The sequence below is a fragment of the Hemicordylus capensis genome, chromosome 3 (genome assembly GCF_027244095.1).
Source record: "Hemicordylus capensis ecotype Gifberg chromosome 3, rHemCap1.1.pri, whole genome shotgun sequence".
In the NCBI taxonomy this organism is placed as follows: domain Eukaryota; kingdom Metazoa; phylum Chordata; class Lepidosauria; order Squamata; family Cordylidae; genus Hemicordylus; species Hemicordylus capensis.
The window spans coordinates 133,316,080-133,337,436 of NC_069659.1; the positions used below are offsets into that span (position 1 = coordinate 133,316,080).

At 41.7% G+C, this 21,357-nt stretch overlaps 1 protein-coding gene across 1 annotated transcript in view; it reads right to left on the reverse strand.

Annotated features, from left to right (window-relative positions):
• LONRF2 (LON peptidase N-terminal domain and ring finger 2) overlaps positions 1-21,357 on the reverse strand; it is a 62,092-nt gene that overhangs the window by 22,935 nt on the left and 17,800 nt on the right. Inside the window, exon 2 of the mRNA XM_053311662.1 lies at positions 1,451-1,569. Coding sequence (XP_053167637.1) covers positions 1,451-1,569 — 119 coding nt within the window. The remainder of the gene's footprint in view (positions 1-1,450; positions 1,570-21,357) is intronic.

The window sequence follows — 21,357 nt, forward strand, 5'->3', positions numbered from 1 at the left end:
TTGAATGTTGAAAAACAACTGTGAAGGAACTTCATTTCTAACTTCCATGAAAAACAACTGTGAAGGAACTTCATTTCTAACTTCCATAACTTCATTTCTAACTTCCATGTTATTTCAGTGATCAAAGTGGTTCCCAATGGTCCAATCTGGACACAATGATAAGCCATGGTTTGATATATGTGAGCCTCAGGCTCACTCACTTCCCTCTCCTTTATTAGGCAAAGGTAGGAGATTAGAAGCTTCCATTCACAATTTGCAACAACACTCAGTTTTCCATTTTGTCTGAATATGGGAAACTGCAGTCTGTGGCAAACCAAGAATGGAAGTTCTAAATTTTTCTTTGTGCAAAGCAGATGCACAACATATGAACCCAAGGCAAATGTATGCAATGGACTATCTATGGCTTGTTATTATTGCTGAACCAGCAAATATTTGCTGCATTCATCCATATCAAAAGCCAAGTTATTACTTCTTTTCTCTCTCTCTCTCTCTCATATGAAAAATGGAGATAGTAGCTGAACAGGGCTTTTATTACTAGTTGCAGCATCTTGCTTGGCCAGAACAACATGACTGCTTGCACACTCATCCCAAGAATAAGCAGAGCACAAAGTCCCATATGCCAACAAATGCTTTTTATAAGAACTGGGCTAATTAGGAGGAGTGGCTGATGTTTGAATGCAGACATTTAATGGATGTACTTTGGACAGATTTAACCAATATTCAGCCTAAACAAAACAGTAAGGAAAATGGCCGCTAGAAATACAGTCAGTAGAATTTACACTAAGCCACCTAATGGCATAGTGGGAAATAACTTGACTAGCAAGCATGAGGTTGCTGGTTCGAATCCCCGCTAGTATGTTTCCCAGATTATGGGAAACACGTATATCGGGCAGCAGCAATATAGGAAGATGCTGAAAGGCATCATCATCTCACACTGCGTGGGACAAGGCAATAGTAAACCCCTCCTGTATTCTACCAAAGACAACCACAGGGCTCTGTGGGCACCAGGAATCGACACCAACTCAATGACACACTTTACCTTTAGAATTCACACTAGCTGCAATAGCAATAGCAATAGCACTTACATTTATATACCGCTCTATAGCCGAAGCTCTCTAAGTGGTTTACAATGATTTAGCATATTGCCCCCAACATTCTGGGTACTCATTTTACCGACCTCGGAAGGATGGAAGCTGAGTCAACCTTGAGCCCCTGGTCAGGATTGAACTTGTAAACTTCTGGTTACAGGGCGGCAGTTTTACCACTGCGCCACCAGGGGCTCTTGAATGGGCTTCACTTTTCATCCAACATGAAATTCATTTTTCATGCAAAAGTATAAAATTCCTAACTTTTTATGGCGTTTAAAGCAATCCCAATGTTCTCACATGCACACTAAGCCTCTAGTTTATTCCCCAGTAGTTTCCTTTTTGGCAATTTGTAAACTACATACCTTAGGCCAATGGGGTTTATTTCGGCAAAGTGCCTCTGCATCATAAAGGGCTTGTTGATAATTCTTCATAGCTGTACAGAGTTCTGCTCGTTGTGCTATTAATGAACATTTACAGGGAGCTGGAACAAAAGAAATACACATTATTAAAAGCCCACTCAAAGAAGAGAAGCAATATGCAAAATTCAAGTGCCCTCTGGCATAATTATTGTATCAGTGAAATGCACACATTCAAAACACAGCCAATTCCCACAGGCTGCATTTCTTTCTTTGTATGGCATTCCTATATCTTTATTAAGAAGATGATTTAGACACAGATTTCTGTTCAGTGGAAGACTTCAGATATCAAGCTTTGTGTTGCATAATCGCACTTCCAAACATTTTTTAGAGCTGTACAGCTAAGCACTTGATCTTTCCAGGAGAGCTTAAAGAAAGGACCTCATTTGTCTCTGAAATTGTTGTGACATCAAGTCCTGTAACAATCCGCAAACATGTGAACTTTTTTTTTTTTGCATTTTAAATTTTTATTGGATTTTACAATAGCTTTTACATTCAAATTACATCCATTTATCTAATTCTACACATAGGTAAATACTGACTTCCCGCTTGCCTATCTGTGCGGTTCATAATAACTATACATATAAACCATTGCTATAATAATTCAAAACATACATACAGTAGTCCATACACTACTCGATTTTACCCAACCCAACCTGCTGTTATTACTATATTTCAAACCCTACTGAAAAGTCCATATTAGAAAAATAATTCTTTAAGTAAAGCAAAAATGGTTCCCAATCTTCTTTAAAACATTAATAAATAATAATGCTGGGGGTGGATAGGGCCAGTTACTCTCCCCCTGCTAAATAAAAAGAATCACCACGGTAAAAGGTGCCTCTTTGCCCAGTTAGCAGGGGTGAAAACATTCCAAATTTTCATCTCTTATAAGTGCTTTAAGCTTTGCCATCTCAGCATATTCGAAATTTTTTATCAACCAGTCTTCTTTTGAGGGCATTTTAGTGTCTTTCCATTTCTGTGCATATACTATCCTGGCCGCTGTGGTTGCATACATTAAAAATGTTTAAGTTTCTTCTAGAGAACTCTCTTTCAGTTATTCCCAGCAGGAAGGATTCTGGCCTCTTAAGAAATGTCACTTTAAAGATTTTCTTCAACTCATTGTATATCATATCTCAAAAAGCCTTTGCTTTCCTGTGTGACCACCACATATGGAAAAAAGTTCCTTCACACTGTTCACATTTTCAACATTTGTTTGAAACATTTTTATACATTAATGCTAATTTTTTCGGTGTCAGATACCGCCTACATATTATCTTATAATAATTTTATTTTAAAGTATAACATGCAGTAAACTTTAAATCAGTTTTCCATAGTTTTTCCCAAGCAGCCATATCTATATTATGACCCACATCTTGAGCCCATTTTATCATAGTCGTTTTAACCACCTCATCTCTTGTCTCCTCCAAAAGCAACAACTTATACATCTTAGAGACTAATCTTTCATCATCTTCACACAGCTCCTTCTCAAATCTCGACATATGATCCACAAACCCAACCTTAAGATCCTTTTTATAAATTTCATTTTGCTGATGATACTGAAACCAATTATTAACAAATTTTGTACTTCATTTAAATTTTTTAATTTACAGCCCTTCTCTTGAAAACATAACAAATCCCTATAAGTACCCCATTCAGATTGCGAACTCTTGAGAATGCTATTGCACCATGATCCTTGGCTTACAGAATTCTTCCAGTGGCTGACATGCAGTCATACCAGGTTATGTTTCATGACTGCTGAAGACCAAAGTTTTACACTGCAGAAAGAAGAGGGTCAGGAGCAACAGTTCTTTTCAAATCATTCACGTGATTTTTGACTGTTTATGCAAATTCGCAAATTCCAGACTATCTCTCTGGTACTGCTTTTCATCATATCTTGTATTACTATTTCCAAATTATATAATAGAGTTCAAATTCTATTAGCGTAACAAAATTTAAAAGAAAGATCTGTTATTTCATAATATTCTAAGTGCCAAATACTTTAAAAAACAACCGAACTAAGAGCCCTTTGATACAGGAAGCACTTTGGCAATAAGTTTTGTTCTATTCTTACTTAACCTACAACAAAAATGCTGAAACACACAAATGAGTCAGACAGCTATCTTTTGCTGTATGCAGCCTTGAAAAATAGCAAGTAATGCCTTCAGTAGCCACTTTCAACTCAAGGTTCCACCCATAGCTGCACAACAAAATTACAGGAAGGTGTGGGGAAGGAGATACTGCAAGATCACCACAGCAGAGCTTTAGTTGAATCTCCAGGGCTTAAGAACTTTTCTGACCAGATTTTCCACTCAGGGAAAAAGGGGGAAAAATAAAGGCTTTAAAAATATTGAATATGTAATATGTGGACTGCAAACAGACAGTGCTGTAGCTTTGTTGCATTCAAGAAATGCTCTGGTTAAAGGATCACCAGCTCCACTTGCCAAGGGTAGTCCTTTAACCTGAATGTACAGATGTATAATGTTCCAGGCAGAAGTGTTGAAAGCATAATGTTCCCTGGCTACAGGAAAACTCTGCCTACAAGCAGAATGCATTGAATGTCCCTAACATCTTCAGCTGTCAGAAGCTGAAGTAGAGAACAGAACAGAAGAAGCCTTCCACAAGTACACTGTGCTCCTATAAACTTTCTTAAGTATCCCGGTTATCTGGCTGGCTGGACTGCAGAGACTACCAGCCTTGTCAACCAATCAAGATAGTCTGATCTGGAGTCCCATGAAGCTGTCCCATGTCTCACAAGCAAACACAATGCAACTGCTTTTTGAAAACTTTATTTTCAAGCAAACCAAGCAGATAAGTAGCCATCCATCCCTTCCCTGGTCCTCTTCTCAATTAAAAACACTCCACCTGCATGAGGCACAACCCATACCCAACTTGTCCTATTAACAATATCCTGTTCTTCTGCCTTCTGTCCAATATAGAGTTCATGTCAGTCTTTATATACAGTATTGTACTCTGCAATTAAGCAACAGGAGCTGAATAAAATCTAGAACTAGTTCCTATGACCCAGGCCTAGTTCTGGAAGGTCCTACTCATGTACTTGTTTCATTTCTTAAATCCTATCCCCTCCCTTCCAGTTTGTCTTCGCCTTACTTTTCATTACTTGGCTTCCTCAATATGCCCTATCAGATAAACACCAGCAACAGTCACTGGAGGTACTGTGCTGGGGGTGGATAGGGCCAGTTACTCTCCCCCTGCTCAATAAAGAGAATCACCACATTAAAAGGTGCCTCTTTGCCAAGTTAGCAGAGGGTAATTTTAATTGTTTTATTATGTGTTTGTGATTTTAATGTAAACTCCCCTGAGCCATTTAGGAAGGGCAGTATATAAAATGAATGAATGAATGAATGAATGATCACAATATACACCTGCTAAATGAGCAAGGGCACCTTTCAAAGTGGAGATTCTCTTATATGTAGCAGGGGGGAGAGCAACTAGCCTTATTCAGCCTAGCACAGCATTCCTCTAGTGGCTGTTGCCTTGTGCTTCTTTTTAGATTGTGAGCCTCACTGGGGACAGAGAACCATTATTGTTCTTTTTCTCTATGTAAACAGCTTTATAACTTTTCTGTTGAGAGGTAGTATGTAAATAAGTATAACAAAGGCTCACAGTATGGCTCTTATTCCTGTTCATTTTCTCTGTTTCCTAAGTGCCAGAGGGCTCTGGCTCCTTCTTCTAAGTACTACTGTTAACTATGCAGACAGGCATCACACAGATTTTTAAAATGCTAATATTCTAATGCAGGGATGAGCAACTGGAGGGCCAGGGCCAAATCTGGCTTCTTAATGCCTATTAACCCCTATTGCCAACCTAGAGGTGAAAGGCAACCTGGAGGTGAAATGGGGTACAGATGGGGTACATCAACTGAGGTATTGGGGCTTGCTAACACTCCACTCTGGCAGCAGACATTAGGACCTTGGACCACTTGTACACCACCAAAGTGGTCTCCAGCAAAAAACAGTTGGTAAAAGAGCCCTTGTTTGCTCTTGATACAATTTCCATATCAAACTGCAAAGCATTCTTTATGACACTACCTGAAAGTCAATTTCTTGTCCTCCTGAGATTTCCTTTCAGAGAAGCACTATCGATATTCTACTTATTTATTCTATAATACTGGACTGGTTCTGTCACCAGATCATTACCATAGATTTAGGCCATCAAAATTTGAGGCACTACCTCATATAAATAATGTTAACATTTCTTTAAACTTTCTGAAGGTGAGATGGAAACCCATCTCATGCCACTTTCTATGTACCTCAATTGAGTGAACACAGAGCAAAGCTGGGCAAATTGCAAAATAGACCATAAGACTAACTGAAAAGTTACATATTGCCAAATATCATCCTTACAAATTGACAGTTCTGAAACTGACTTTTCAACCACCAGCAAATTCTGCAGCTTTTCACTTCATTATCTACAGAAATGAAGGGTGAAAGATTTGTTGCTGGGGGAGACTCATAATTCAAGTTCAACAAGGCTTACACTTAAATAAGGTGTGGCATATTGTTTTAAGTGTATTCTTTTAATGCCACCTATAAAGCATTCTCTATTGAAGTTTACAAAGAGTTGGTGTTTGACCTGGTTATGTAACAGACATGGCCATTTAAAATATTTTTTAAGCATGGCTTCAAGCCAGGTACAAGCATCAAAAAGTGCTTAAGACAAAGGTTGAAACTACAGATAATATGCAGAAGAATGCATTTCTCCCGAATGCTGCTTTATTTTTTAAATCTAAAGTGCTTCAGATTTAAGTGGAAGAACAACAGACCGGGTTTGGGAGAGATATGTGGGTTGGCTGCTAACCTTTTCCATTCCTGCTAATTTGCTCAAAATGGCTCTTGCCATGCTAAAATGCAAAATGTATTTTCAGCAGAAAAACAGCTGGAAGGAAGAGAATGAAACAATTCACAATTCTTCTCTGTCACAAACCCTGTCGCCTATTAAGATCATCTGAAGAACTCCGGTTATGGCTACTGCCGACTCAGGACCAGGCCTTCTCTGTGGCTGCCCCAGGGCTTTGGAATGTGCTCCCTGTTGAAATAAGAGCATTTTCTTCTCTGTTTGCTTTTAGGAGGACTCTGAAGAAGTACCTGCTTTCCCAGGTTTTTAATTAAAATCTAAATGTTAATGTATTTTTATTTATTGAGATTTAATCTGTTTTATGAATTTCAACAATTTTATATTTTGTTATGTTTTAATTTGTACACCGTCTGGTGATTTCTATATCCGGCAGTATAGAAATACAATAAATAAAACTAAAATAAAAACTAAAATAAAAATCCCTCAAGTTTGTGTGTTTATCATATTTATATACCATCCCATATAAAATGTCTGGGTGGCTTCCAAATTAAAACCACTATCAATAAAACTTTAACTGATTATATACTAAAAATTTGATAGAATAGGTGTGAAACTGTGGTTTCTTCATAAAGTTTTCACTTGTGTGTGTGCAAAGCGAGAAGAGAAGAGAGGGGGAACACTCCCAGCACGGGCTCTTCAAGGCTGCTTCTTATAGCTGGAAACTGGTTTCCGACTATTACTGAATCCAGTCATTGATTCCTTTCAGTGTTAGCAATATCAGGGCAGAGAAACTGTGTGTTAAAAGCAAGAAGACTGAAGGAGCAAGTCAGCTTTATACATTACTAATGTAATTTTAAGAAGTAATAATTTTACATTTTGTTTTCATAGAAAATACAACGAGCATGAGTACACTAAATAATGCAACATGGATGATAATGTTAAGTATAATGTATATGCTCCCCAGTGTTATTATTATTATTATTAACATTTATATCCCGCTCTTCCTCCAAGGAGCCCAGAGCGGTGTACTACATACTTGTGTTTTTCCTCACAACAACCCTGTGAAGTAAGTTAGGCTGAGAGAGAAGTGACTGGCCCAGAGACACCCAGCTAGTATCATGGTTGAATGGGGATTCGAACTCGGGTCTCCCCGGTCCTAGTCCAGCACTCTAACCAGTACACCACGCTGGCTCTAAAGCGTGCACACATGTGTGAGCTCACACATTTTTTGATGTCTGCTCAGTTAATTTTAGATCCCGCTCAGATTGAATCAGGAAGGTCCCACTCTGAATACGTGTGCACACACACTGGCTTGATACTGCCACTGAGAACTAAACTCTTTCTGCACACAGATGAAAAAAATGAGAGAACACCGATGCTCCCCCAAATGTCTTCTCAAAGACTTTTAATTTACCCTCTATATTTTGAGATAATACAATAGCAAGTAATCATAATCAGAATTCCCAGCTGTTCAAAGGAAGCAGTGTCCCTTGTTGCTGGGACAAACTGACCCCCTGGAAATCTTAAGGCCCCAGATCCATCCTGTCTCTGAACTAGATAGCCAGATTTAGCATTACGACAATCAACAGGCAGCATCTATAATAAAGGATGAGCAATGCCCACGTGCAAATAGCAGGTGGCTCTCTGGCAGTGTAATTTACATCAGCATCTCTGATCTCTACAAATGATCAGATTTCACAGGGGCATGTTTCTCTGACAGATTCAAAATGCTTAGCAGTGAGTTTAGGACCTGGAAATAGGTAATGAACTGGTCTGCGATCGAACCGGTTTGCAGCGAACTGGGCAGGTTTGACCATGGACTGGACCTGGCGAAAGGGGTCCAGTCTGTGATTGAATTGGACCAAACCCAGTTCATCTGCAGACTGGCTCAAGCACTTGTAAAGGAGAATCCAGTGAGGATTCCCCTTTGCGTCCAAAAGTAATAAAAGGCGGTGGGAGAGAGGCGCCTTTAATACTGAAAACAGAAGGCACTTACCGGCAAGCCTGCACAGTGCTTCCCCCAACCTCGTGGCAGCAAGCAGCTGGTCGATTTTACTGGACCGGTTTGTGGACTGCAGTCCGCCCCAAATTTGGACTGAACCACGCAAAACGGTTCCGCGCATACCCCTGCGAACAAATCATTATGCTCAGGACAGCCTAGGGTAGGACTGCAGATCCTGTTTGCTTCTCAGCCCATTTAAGCTGCATTCTTTTGATAACGCTCTACAAATCAGAATATTGTAGTTGTTCCTTATGCATGACAGCAGACCAGTGACTATGTTAAAAGTTACAAGGAAATTTACAATTATATTTGTAAATTTCAATGTTTAAAGGTTAATGAGTTCAAGGTTTATGAGTTCCTGATTAACTTTGGATTTCTTTTTTTAAAAAGGGAAAGTATACTTGTAAAAATAAAAAATGGACAATCCTATACCAGAGGAGCCAAGTGCTTATACAGCCATGCTGTGAATATGACATCACCAGGCAAAAATGCTTTATGCCACTTGTCCCCAGCAGGCCCTAGATTGTCTCTCTACAATCCGAGATCTGACTACAATTCCTTATGAGGAACTGTAGTCAGAGTGACTAATAACCTTCCCCTACACCATGAGGCTTGGATTTCTTGAATGAATCTATTAGAACTGCAGCATCTTGGTGTGGTGAAACTTGTATGGTCTTGCTCACCCCTTGTGGCACAATATCAGCTGCATCACTAAACCTGAAGAGAGGCCGATACGGAGAGGTTCCTGCTTTAAAGTAGAAAGCCAAAATCCTTCTGACCCATTTCAGCTACCCAAATAGTGTCAGCGCAGGCAGACATTAGAAATGAATGCATGCATGAATCTAATGTACTGTTTCAACCATCAGGCCATAAGAATGCAACATCTAAACAATACAGATTTTTTTAAAAATCAGCATTAATAAAGTCACATATATAGAATTACTCTACACCATGATATAGCAAATGAAGAATCTCTTATACCATGTTGTTTTAAACAGAGTTTATATAGATTTTAGCTGCAGAATCTGGGAAGACTTTTATCCTACTAGTAGGTCTGCCCCATTTAGTAAACAGGATTTTCCCCTGTTGATTAATACTACTGGGAAAACACAGATATGAAATTATTATTAGCTTATTTCAATGTGTCTCAAATGAATCCCTACTTTATTCTGCACACATCTTTATGAGATGTTGCCCATTTAATAAAATGCAATGCAGATTTTGAGAAAGCGCCATGCCCCAATTCTCTCATTCTTAGAGGTGTTTGATATTTTTAATCTACCAAATTAAAACTATCAAAGGCAGATGCCCTTGGCAGATCTCTCCTGTCCCATAAAAGCAGCACACACTCACCCTGTCTGCATGTCACATTAAAACAATTACCAAGCTTGGAAGCATTTGATTCCTGCATTGATTTAAAAGTTTAGAATCCACAAATGTGCAGGAAAGTGACACAAAGGACAAAATTGACACCAGCATTCAAACACCCACCCACACCACAGCCCAATCCACTTGCGAAACTCCACAAAAAATGGACTCCATGATCATATCTACAAAAAGGTGGTGGAGTGAGGAGATACTACCGTACTTCATTCTTCCGAGTTCCAAAATTTCAAAGCTCAAATTGCTTAAATCAGATTTAACAGGTTCTGGAGGATTACTTGCAAAACTCTTCCCCATGTTCCTCACAAGGTCATGTGCTACTGTTGAGTTGTTTTCAAAATACAATATTGTTGTCTAGAGCTGGGTTGTGTGGACTCTGGCTGCACAGTGCCTGTAAGTCCCAAGCCAGACAGTTCTAGGTTGTTGAAGCATTGTCCCATTTTGCAGTAGGTTCCAGACCTTGCCCACACTACCAGAAAAGTCAAAACCCCCAGAAAAAATAATTAATCTTCTAGAAAGTGAAGCAAAACTCTCCCATTGGAAAAACACAGGAAATGATGCCTTCTGACAAACTTTGGCAGCCTTTGCTCAAGTACTTTTACAGACAGGAAGTTCAGACTTTCACAGAATGATGAAAAAAAAACCAAGCTATATTGCTTCAATTCACTGGATTTCTATTCATTTTGGATTTCTATGGAACTCACATTTTTTGGAAAAACATGAAGAAGCTTAAGTGCTGGAGCCACACATACATTTTCACTCTTCTAGACATCAACTAGCAACAAATGATGAGAGTGTACATGGCCATTTTATGGTACAGGAGGAATGTTTGAAAACTGCAAGCTGGTTTATTAGTAAAAACAATAGTAATATAAAGGGTCCCCTGTTCCAGGCTCACAATCTAAAAAGACACATAAGGCAGACACTAGCAACCACCACTGGAGGATGCTCTACTGGGGTTAGATAGAGACTTGTTGAGCTGGTCAGACAGTGACAGGTTCAATGTAACATTTATTTTATTTATGTTATGTACAGTGTTCCCTGTAAGAGGGATTCCCAGATGTTGTTGACTACAACCCCCAGCATCCCCAGTTGCAAGGACTTTTGCTGGGGATTGTGGGAGTTGTAGTCAACAGCATCTGGGAATCCCTCTTACAGGGAACACTGATCATGTGTTGTGTGTTTTTAACTTGATGTTTTAATGTTGTGAGCCAGCCAGAGAACAATTTGTTATGGGGTGGCGAACACATAAAGTTTATTTATTTATTTATTATTTTGGCATTAGGAGGGGGTGCAAGATCATCTCTGGATATTTCCTGATTTTAATTTATGGCTAAAAGAGCAGATGCAAAATACAGTCATGTGATCAGAGGCACCATGAAAAATTTGTTTTTTAGTTACAAGTAACAAACTAGTGATGTTTTTTGCTGTTGTAAATGATCCTCAATTCGAGTTTTGTTAGCTAGGGGTTTGCAAAGTTCTAAGCCTTGTGTTCATTTCCCATACTGTCTGATCTATGATCGTAATAAAGTTTATTCTATTCATTTCCCATTGCAACTTCAGATTTATTTTCTAAGGAAATCTACAGGAGCACCTCTTGTTCAAATTAACCTGGTTTAAAATGAAAGCTGTATTTAATACAAACACGTTAAAGCCTGCATTGAAAACTCCATCTAACAAACAATGAGTTAAGGGCTACTTTTCTATATAACAAGCATCACATGACCAGCTACATCTGTCTTCTGAGGTTAAAGCAATGATGCCGTGTCACTTATTATTGTAGCTTTCTGTCCCCAACCTCACCCTGTACAATACAGAACACAAATCAGGCCTACAGCAGCAACTGCCAATGGGAAGCCAGCTGTTCCTCTTTGGGGTTGCTATTGAGCAGTTCACAATGCTGCCTGCTGCAACAGTATTAATGTAGCTTCTGATCTTTTTCATGGTCCCCACACCTATATAGGTTTCAAAATGCCACTGCCCTTCATAACTACATTATAAACATATTGGATGCAATCATGAAATTGTCTTGGCGGAGGTACGGTTTCCTTGGCAGAACTTGAACCATCTTCTGGATTTTCCATATGGGCTCCTACCTCTAGCACTATTGAATAGAGTGAAGCACTGTAATTACACTGATAAAGAAAAGGGGCTCCTAAGGTATTCCAAGGGTTTCAGAGGTCCACAACAGCACCCTGAATTTAACCAATTGTTAACAAGTGGAAATCAAATAAAAACCATTACATAAGACCATAAGAAGGGCCATCTAGACCAGCATCCTGTTTTCTACAGCGGAAAATCAGATGGGAAGCTACCGCACTGGGAATACCAGAAGTGGGATATATAAGCAGATAGCCCTTTCTAGTTGCTGCTTATTGCCTCCGAATCTGGAGGTAACATACAGCCATCATGGCGAATAACTGCTGATAGACAGAATTGTTCTCCATGAATCTGTCTAGACCACTTTTTTAAGCTGTCCAAGCTAATGGCAACCACCACTGATGTTATATCAGTTTTGCAATCTGCTCCAGACAAAAGCTAGATTGTACAAAAAGAATTTCAAGGGCAGTCCCACAATACCTTGCAACAGTACATCTGAGAGGTCACCAAAGCATGCCAGTGAAAGGCCAGGCCCTTAGTCTCTAGGAAGTGGTACAGCTGATGTGTAAGTTCAAGTTGGTTCCTGGTCACAACTGTGGCCACTAGGCATCCAGAAACAATGCCAGATTCAGGAGCATCACAAAGTTGTGAGTCTGCTTTAGCATCATTTCCCCCACCATCTAGAACAAGCACACTTGTATACCTAGATCAGCATCTCCATCTTGTCTGCTAGAGCTTCCGTTTATTTACTTCATCCAGTCCATAATTAACCTCAAGTAATCATTCATGGAGGATCCTGACACACCTGAGATGTAAGAAAGCGGGGAAAAGAGCAGGGGGAAAGACCATGTTGAAAATACCTGGACAACTTTATCCAGCAGTTCTATAGAAATGTTCAAAAGCATGGGAGACAAGGTTAAAATGGCTGAAACCATATACATTAACTTGTACAGGACACAGAAGTAGTTTCCCATCATCACCTTCTGGAACTGCCCTAAAAGTAAGAGTGCAAACATTGCAGCAAAGCAGGGAGCCCTCCATCTAGTTTACAGGTAGCCCAGAAGAATACTAAAGATAATCAAAAGCCACTGAGAAAGCCAGAGGAATCAATACTCCTGCTTCTAGGTAGTGATCCATCCACACATGAAAAAGAGTAATGAATGCTCTCCTACTCACAGATCACTCCCATCTTGTCCATTACAGAAAAATGTATCCAGTGTATGACCCACTATATCACGGGTCCAATGTATTACACACATTGGCCCATGGTTGCTATGGCAGCTATGAATTTTTGAACTGTACCTATCAAAGAGGACTTGGCATGGAAGTCCTCCAGAACTACTGCATAAGTGTGGGAGTTCTCAAGTAGGGAAGTGCCAAAATACGATTCGGCTATCTGAATTGTGCACACCTCCCTTTAAAGTTGAGGGCTTACATAGTCCCCTTAAAGTGAAGGAAAGGAGGTCCATACCTCCTCCTCCTCCTCCTCCACTCACTGCTATCCCGGCACTCCCCTCAGCTATGCCTGCACGCTGGCAGGGCGTCTTTCAGCAGCCCCCATGTGGTGCAAGCGCAGCAGCCATGTGCATAGCCAGCATGGTTTCTGGCCATGCAAATGGCCACCACGCACATGCAGAGGCAGGGGCAGCTGGGAGATGCCCCACTTGTGTGAAGACATAGCTGGGGGAGCACCAGGATTGGAGCAATGGTGGTGAGTGGAGAAGGAGGAGCAGGTACAGACCTGTTCTCTTCCGCTTGAAAGGGGCTGTGTAAGCCCTTGGTTTTAAGGGAAGTGCCCACGATTCAGACAGCTGAATCATGTTCCAGCACATCCATATTTTCAAGATCATTTCCAAGTCCACATCTATCAGTTCAGTCAGGCAGATTATTAATCAGTGAAGTAGTCAGTATATTAACAGAAGTTGCATTCTGTCCAGCCTGGTAATCTTATTGGAATGGATTTACAAAGTTTTCCCTCTTACTGTATGATTATTGTAACAGGAAGGCTCATAGTTTACAAATATTTATTTATTATTTATTTATTTGATTTGTATACCGCCCTTCCAAAATAAACAAACCACTAAAACAGTAAAGAGCTAAAACAAATTAAAAAACAACATAATTAACAATTTTAAAACATTTTAAAACAATTAAACAATTACAGTGATTCAAACCCCCAAAATTGGGTTTTGAATTTTAAAATAAACCAGATATTAAAAACCCCAAAAGTTAGGAAGCTGAGAAAGCTTGGGTGAAAAGATGGGTTTTCAGGTGTTTTCTGAAAATTGCCAGAGATGGGAAGGATCATATCTCAGCAGGGAGCGCATTCCACAATCTCGGGGCAGCCACCAAACGAGTTGGCGGTAACTGGAGACAGACCTCCTCAGATGACCTCAATGGGAAGTGGGGCTCATAATGAACAAGACGCTCTCTTAGATACCCAGGGCCTGAGCCGTTTAGGGTTTTGTAAGTTATAAATAGCACTTTGTATTTTGTCTGGAAACCTATTGGCAGCAGTGTAACTCCATCAGTAAAGGAGTAGCATGGTCTCTCCGAGATGACCCAGAGACCAACCTGGCTGCCGTGTTCTGAACCAACTGAAGTTTCCGACTACATACAAAGGTAGCCCCACGTAGAGCGCATTACAAAAGTCAAGTCTAGAGGTTACCAACAGATGTACCACAGTTTTGAGGTCATTGATCTCGAGAAACGGGTGCAGCTGGTGTATCAGCCGGAGCTGATAGAAAGTACCCCTGGCTACCGCCTCAACCTGAGAAACCAGGGAGAGGTGTGAATCCAGAAGTACTCCCAGACTGCAAACTTGTTCCTTTTGGGGAAGTGTGACCCCATCTAGAACAGGCAAGTCAAAATCATCTCTAGAGTTCCAACCCCGCACAATAAGCACCTCCATCTTATCTGGATTCAGTCTGTTTATTCTCCCTCATCCAGCCCATTACTGCTTCCAGACAGGCATTTAGGGAGGATATGCTGGCTCCTGAAGAAGTTGACATGGAGAAGTAGATCTGGGTATCATCAGCGTACTGGTAACACCCAGCTCCAAATCCCCTGATGATCTCTCCCAGTGGTTTCGTGTAGATGTTAAAAAGCATTGGAGAAAGAGCCTTGAGGGACACCATACTTAAGCTCATATTTTGAAGAGCAACAGTCTCCAATCGACACCGTCTGGAATCTATCCGAGTGGTAGGGGCGGAACCACTGTAGAACAGTACTATGGTCAATAGTATCAAAAGCCACCGAGAGATCCAAAAGGACCAACAGTCACACTTCCTCTGTCCATTCCCAATTGGAGCTCATCCATCAGGCCGACCAAAGCAGTCTCCATCCCATAGCCCGCCCGAAAGCCAGTTGCGTCTAGATAATCCGTTTCCTCCAAGACCACCTGGAGCTGAGAGGCCACCACCCTCTCAATTACCTTGCCCAACCATGGGAAGTTGGAAATAGGCCTATAATTGCTCAACTCTGAGGGATCTAATGCAGGCTTCTTTAGAAGAGGTCTAATGATTGCCTCCTTAAGACAAGGAGATATCCTGCCCTCCCTTAGAGAAGCATTTATGATTTCCACTAGGCTGTTTACAACAACCTCCCTGCTAGATCGAACAAGCCATGTTGGACAAGGGTCAAGAGAACAAATGGTAGGCCTCACCACTTCAAGCAGCTTCTCCACATCCTCAGGAATCACAAACTGAAACCGATCCAGTCGAATCACATAAGAGGAGTCGTTGGGCACCTCCAGCTCAGACATCAAATTAATTGTGGAGTCTCCATCTAGGTCGGCCCGAATCTGAGAGATTTTATCTGTGAAAAACTCTTTAAACACATCACAGCGGGTAACTGATGATTCCAAATTCTGGTTCAAGGGAGGGGAGGGGCAGATACTAATCCTCTCACAACCCTGAACAACTCCTCTGGACATGAATTTGCAGAGGCAATACGGGCAGAAAAGAACTGCCTCTTTGCCGCATATATCACCTGAGCATAGATCTTTAGATGTGCTCTATGTCACACCTGTCGGATTAGAGTCGAGCCTTCCTCCACTTGCGCTCCAGTCGCCTACCATGCGGCTTCAGCCCCCGTAGATCTTCCGTATACCAAGGGGCCAAATGTGAAGTGGGTCGGAGGGGACGCTTGGGAGCAATCGTGTCTACTGCCCTGGTGAGCAAGTTGTTCCAATTCTTAACCAGGGAATCAACAGGATCACCAGCAAAGCCAACATTAAATCCCTCCAAGGCTTCTTGGAATCTTAGTGGATCCAATAACCAATTTGGGCGGACCATTCTAATAGGCCCCTCACCCCTGCGGAGGTGGGAAGTGGTTGTAAGTCCAACCTTAACCAGATGGTGGTCCATCCATGACAATGGGGAAATCATAGGAGTCCCCACCCATGGAACACCACCCTGATCAGAGTAAAATACCAAATCAAGCGTGTGACCTGCAATATGCGTTGGTCCAGAGACCACTTGGGATAGGCCCATAGTTATCATGGCTGCTATGAACTCCTGAGCTACCCCAGACAGATTGGTCCCGAAGTCAACATTGAAGTCCCCCAGCACCAAGAGTCTGGGAGACTCCAACGCGAGTTCTGTGACCAGGTCCGTGAGCTCAGTAAGGGATTCTGCTGGGCAGCAGGGCGATCGGTACACCAACAGAAGTCCCAATCTATCCCTGGTCCCCAAACTTAAGTACAAACATTCAATATGGTCCGATAACCTGACAGGGACCTTGGTAAGGGACATGTTATCCCTATAGACCACAGCCACCCCAACTCCCCGCCCACGTCCCCTCACCTGCTCCTCTACAGAATATCCTGGAGGGAGAAGCTGGGACCAAACTGGACCACTAGCCTCCCCCAACCAAGTCTCGGTAATACATACTAGGTCAGCCCCTTCATCCATGATAAAACCATGGATGAGTTCAGATTTATTTTGGACTGACCTGGCATTACAGAGGAGCAGGGAAAAGCTATGTGGGTTGTTGGCAGTGCTTCCTGAGGTCAAAGAGCTGGCAGGACAGCCAGAAGGGGAGACAGCTATTAAATTTCTGACTACCCTTCCCCTGGAACAGCCCACTGACCTGCCAACATTACTTCTTCTATTCCCCACCACCACCGAGATAGCTGCCCCATAGTCCATGAAGGCGCCCCCTGTCCCATCATCTTCAGACGAACCCAAACACATTACAGCAACTTCAACTTCAACCCAAGTCTAAAATGGCTTAAAACTAATTAAACAGAAGCCCTCTAGCCCTCGCCCTCATTCTTCCCCGAAGTGGCTTCCCCAAAGGGGCGACCCACTTTGGTGTCGCCCCTTCAGTGGCAGGCCCGCTGCCACAAGGAGCCTTCCTATAAAGCCCCAAACCCGAGGAACAGCTGAGTCACTCAGGGGCTGGTCCCAGTCCTGCCTACACTTCCCACAGATGTTAACCTGAGGCTGCAGTCCCACAGGGGAAGCAAAAGCAGGCAGGCAACAGCAGAAGGAACCCCAGCAGAAGGAACCTGGTCTCTCACTCCAGGCAGCACTGGGTGGGAGATAGATGGACTCTCCCTTTCCCTAACGATTGCTTGTGGCTAAACTACATTAGAAGGCCTTTAATTATAGGTTTCACACTTCACACTCTGGTGTAATTTGAGAAAGCACATCTAGGAACTAACCATTATTCTACAACCAATCTCAAAGTTTGTTCTGCATAGTCCATTCCTGGCTATACTACAGTAATCCTTTACTCAGTACATAGAGATTTAACTGTTTAGTAGAATAATATATATTTTTTTTTTAAAAAAAAACTACTTCCAATTAGCATCATTATTTATCAAGTGCTGAAAATTCTACTAAGTTCAATAGATAAAAGTAAAATAAAATATGCAGAGTTCTGCCAGAATGGTTTACAATACAATCAAGACAACACATAAAGGAAGGGCAGGTTAGGGAACAAAAGGGGCGGGGGAGGTGGAAGCAAAAGACTTCAATAACATTCATTCTGTATAATGACTTATGACTACTTATGGAACCCTATTATGGAATGGAAAAAGTCAAATGGCAGCTAGTCCTAGCCAGGCCTATGAAGAAGCTGCCTCTTCATATCATTTCAACAGCTGTTACATAGAATGCTCATGATACTGGAACATCATATGAAATGTTTATATCCAAAAGTTAAGCAAGCTACCTCAGAAAGAACCACTCAGCTCTTAAGACAACAAATTTTCAGGAATTCCAGACTGGTTCCTATCAGCAAGAAAACCATTTTCACCTGGGACACACTGGATTTGTGTCAAGGCTTTGCAGCAAATCACTTCCCCCAAAACTGGTCCTACAGAGGTTACTGGAACACAAGTATGGAATCCACTTCCCATTTAAATCAGGGTTAATCATATAGTTGAAATCTTTGAGCTTATGGACAGCAATAGGACCCAGACATCTCCAGCTGAGCACACTATTAGCAATAGTATCAAAAAGCAAATCAAAGACGACCCAACTTTGCTGTGTTGGCCCATGTAACCAAGAGACTCATCCAGTGGAGCCCAACTGACTATCATGAGCTCCATAGGTTCATCTATACACACAAAACAGCAAGCTATTATTCCATTATTGAAATGAAACTTAACATCATTACAAATACAAAAGATGTAAAATTTAAAATACTATTCTTCAGTAGTGTGAAATAATGAGCAGGATTTAAATCTGGATTGCCAGGGTTCAAGGCCTGGATGTGTCACAGACTCATTGCAAGGCTTTGGGAAATCTACTACTACAAAGTGTCAGTTTCCATAAAAGTGGGGAAACATAACAAAAAATAATAGTGGCCAGGCTGAAGACAAACACACTAGTAGGCTGTAAAGCAATTCACTTTATAAAACAAGAAAAAGAAGGAGGGGGGAGAGTGGCTGCCTGACACATCGAGTAAGAGTTTCCTCACATGCATGGAGGTGAAGGATGATTTTAAGAGATTCCCCCCTTCCCTCTGCAGCCACCTGTGCCTCTCAAAAATATGTCCCTGAGGGTTGCAGAATCACCAAGAATGTATTTTTGAAGGCAAAGCAGTTGCAGAGGAAAAGGGGGTGGCTGAAAGTTGCCCCTCTGCCCCACACATGCTTAGAAGCATTCCCGCTATACTACTCAGTATGTGGGGCACTACATACAGATAGGCAGTTTTTCTACTTCCACTGTACTCCTGTATTTCCTGCTCTGTTCTGCTGGAGAGCATGAGTGGAGAAATGGCTTGGGGTTAATGTGTCCAGCATGCATGTAGCCATTTGGCCCTCCTTTTGCAGTGCTCTTTCCCTACTTTTTTGGGACTCACTCTTCTTTGACACACTACAGGGAGTATTTCATCCTAGCACACCCGGAAAGAGGAAGGAGGCAATGTGCAGTGTAAAATGTTGCCTACCTTCTCAATAATGCCTTCTTTCTGAGCATGCTAATTGGATACATCAGCAAAAATTATCCTGACGTGTTCACAAAGAAGCACGAAGGCAGGTAGGTCTGGGGTCAAGTGTAGCAACTCTAGGATCTGGAATGCTAGAAGAGGGAATCCCTGAGAAGGTGCTCTGCCATGCAATATGGGGGATGGGTTCTAAAGTGAGGGTACTGGCAAGGGAAAGGGTCGGAGCTCCTCTTGCTCCAGGATTTCACTAGTATACAAATGTACGTAATAGCAGTAGACTTCAGTAACAAGAGGAACCTAGGCAGTTAATAATGGTATAACAACTATTTAAAAATAAATAAAAACCAACAAAAAAGTTATACTGCCTCATCAGAAAGATGAGAGCCGACAACAGTCTCTAGGTAACCATAACTCCCACTGCATGATATTTTTCCGTACACATGCACTCTCTGGAAGAATGGATTTCAGAGACAACAAATCTGATGCTTTTGGAAATGAGTGGGATGATCAGTTCCTTTCTAAAGGTCACAACATTCAATTTCAACATGTGCTACAAGCTCAGTTCAGTGGGGGGAGTACAGCCTACATATTTTTAATAGTAATTAAAACATTATTTCTGTATAAAAGAAGAAACATTAAGAACTAATTGTGGACAGCACTGCAATATAAATTTTATTTTGGTTTGTAATGATCCCACATATATTCCGACAAGGAACAAGGTCTACTTTTTGGACTACTTTTGCAGGTAGTCCAAAAAAGAGAGATGCTTCAAAGAGGATCATTTCATAACAGGAATACACAACATCAGAGATTATTCTTTCCAGCACTGTCTCAAGAGAGAAAAGTGTACAGCAATAAGAAAATATTAAGAATCTCCACCATACTGTTCAATGAAAGGAACTGAAATGCCATGATTTCAAACAGGAGAAACATCCTACCATTTATACAAATACTAGTAGGTGAGGCCCATTGTTGACTGGCAGTCATTTTGTAGATTACATTGCTAGGAAAGTTCAAGAAATGAAATAGAGAAGGTCCTCTAATATTGTGGGGGTAATGTTAGCAGAAACCATGACATTGGAGAGCTTGACCTAACAAAAAATGGAATCGAGTTCCGTAGCTTAACAATCCACTCTCACAGTGACAGTGGATGGATCAGCCTGAACAGGGAGAGTGGCTATTTAAAATTTTAAACCTCCCCACACATGATGTGGGGAGGTTTCTCTGATGTGCAGGGAGGTCCTCTCTCATATTCAAGCTGGACTCTACAGTTCCTGCAGAGTCTACTGTGGAGGTGTCCAGCAGCAACTCTTGTGTAGTTAAATTGGATCAATTTCAGTTTGTGACTCCTGAGGATGTGGACAAGATACTTGGGACACTGCACCTGTTCTTTTGACCCTTGCCCAAAATGGTTTATATGGTCTAGCAGTGAGGTTATTGGAGAGGGTCTTGTTAAGATCATTAATGCTTCCCTGAGGGAGGGCAGGATGTCTCCTTGTCTAAAGGAGGCAACTAGAAGACCACTCTTGAAGAAGCCTGCATTGGATCCTTCAGAATTAGGCAATTATAGGACTGCCTCAAACCTCCCATGGTTGGACAAGGTGATTGAGAGGGTGATGGTGTCTCAGCTCCAGGCTGTCTTGGAGGAAGCAGATTATCTGGACACATTTCAAACTGGCTTTCGGGCAGGCTATGGAGACTGTCTTGCCCGGCCTGTTGGATGATCTCCAATTAGGAATTGACGGGGAGTGTGACTGTTGATCCTTTGAATCTCTCAGCAGCTTTCGATACCATCGACCATGGTATCCTTCTGGGATGCCTGAAGGGGTTGGGAGTGGGAGGCATGGCTTTGCAGTGGTTCCGCTCCTACCTCTCAGGTAGGTTCCAGATGGTGTCTCTTGGAGACTGTTGCTCTTCAAAACAAGAGCTCCAGTATGGAGTCCCACAAGGCTCCATACTGTCTCCAATGCTTTTTAACATCTATATGAAGCCGCTAGGAGAGGTCATCAGAGGATTTGGTGCAGGGAGTTATCAGTATTTCTCCATGTCAACTTCATCAGGAAATGGCCTAACTTCCCTAAATGCCTGCCTGGAGGTGGTAAGGGGCTGGACGAGGGTGAACAAAGCAAGATGAATCCAAGCAAGACAAAGGTAT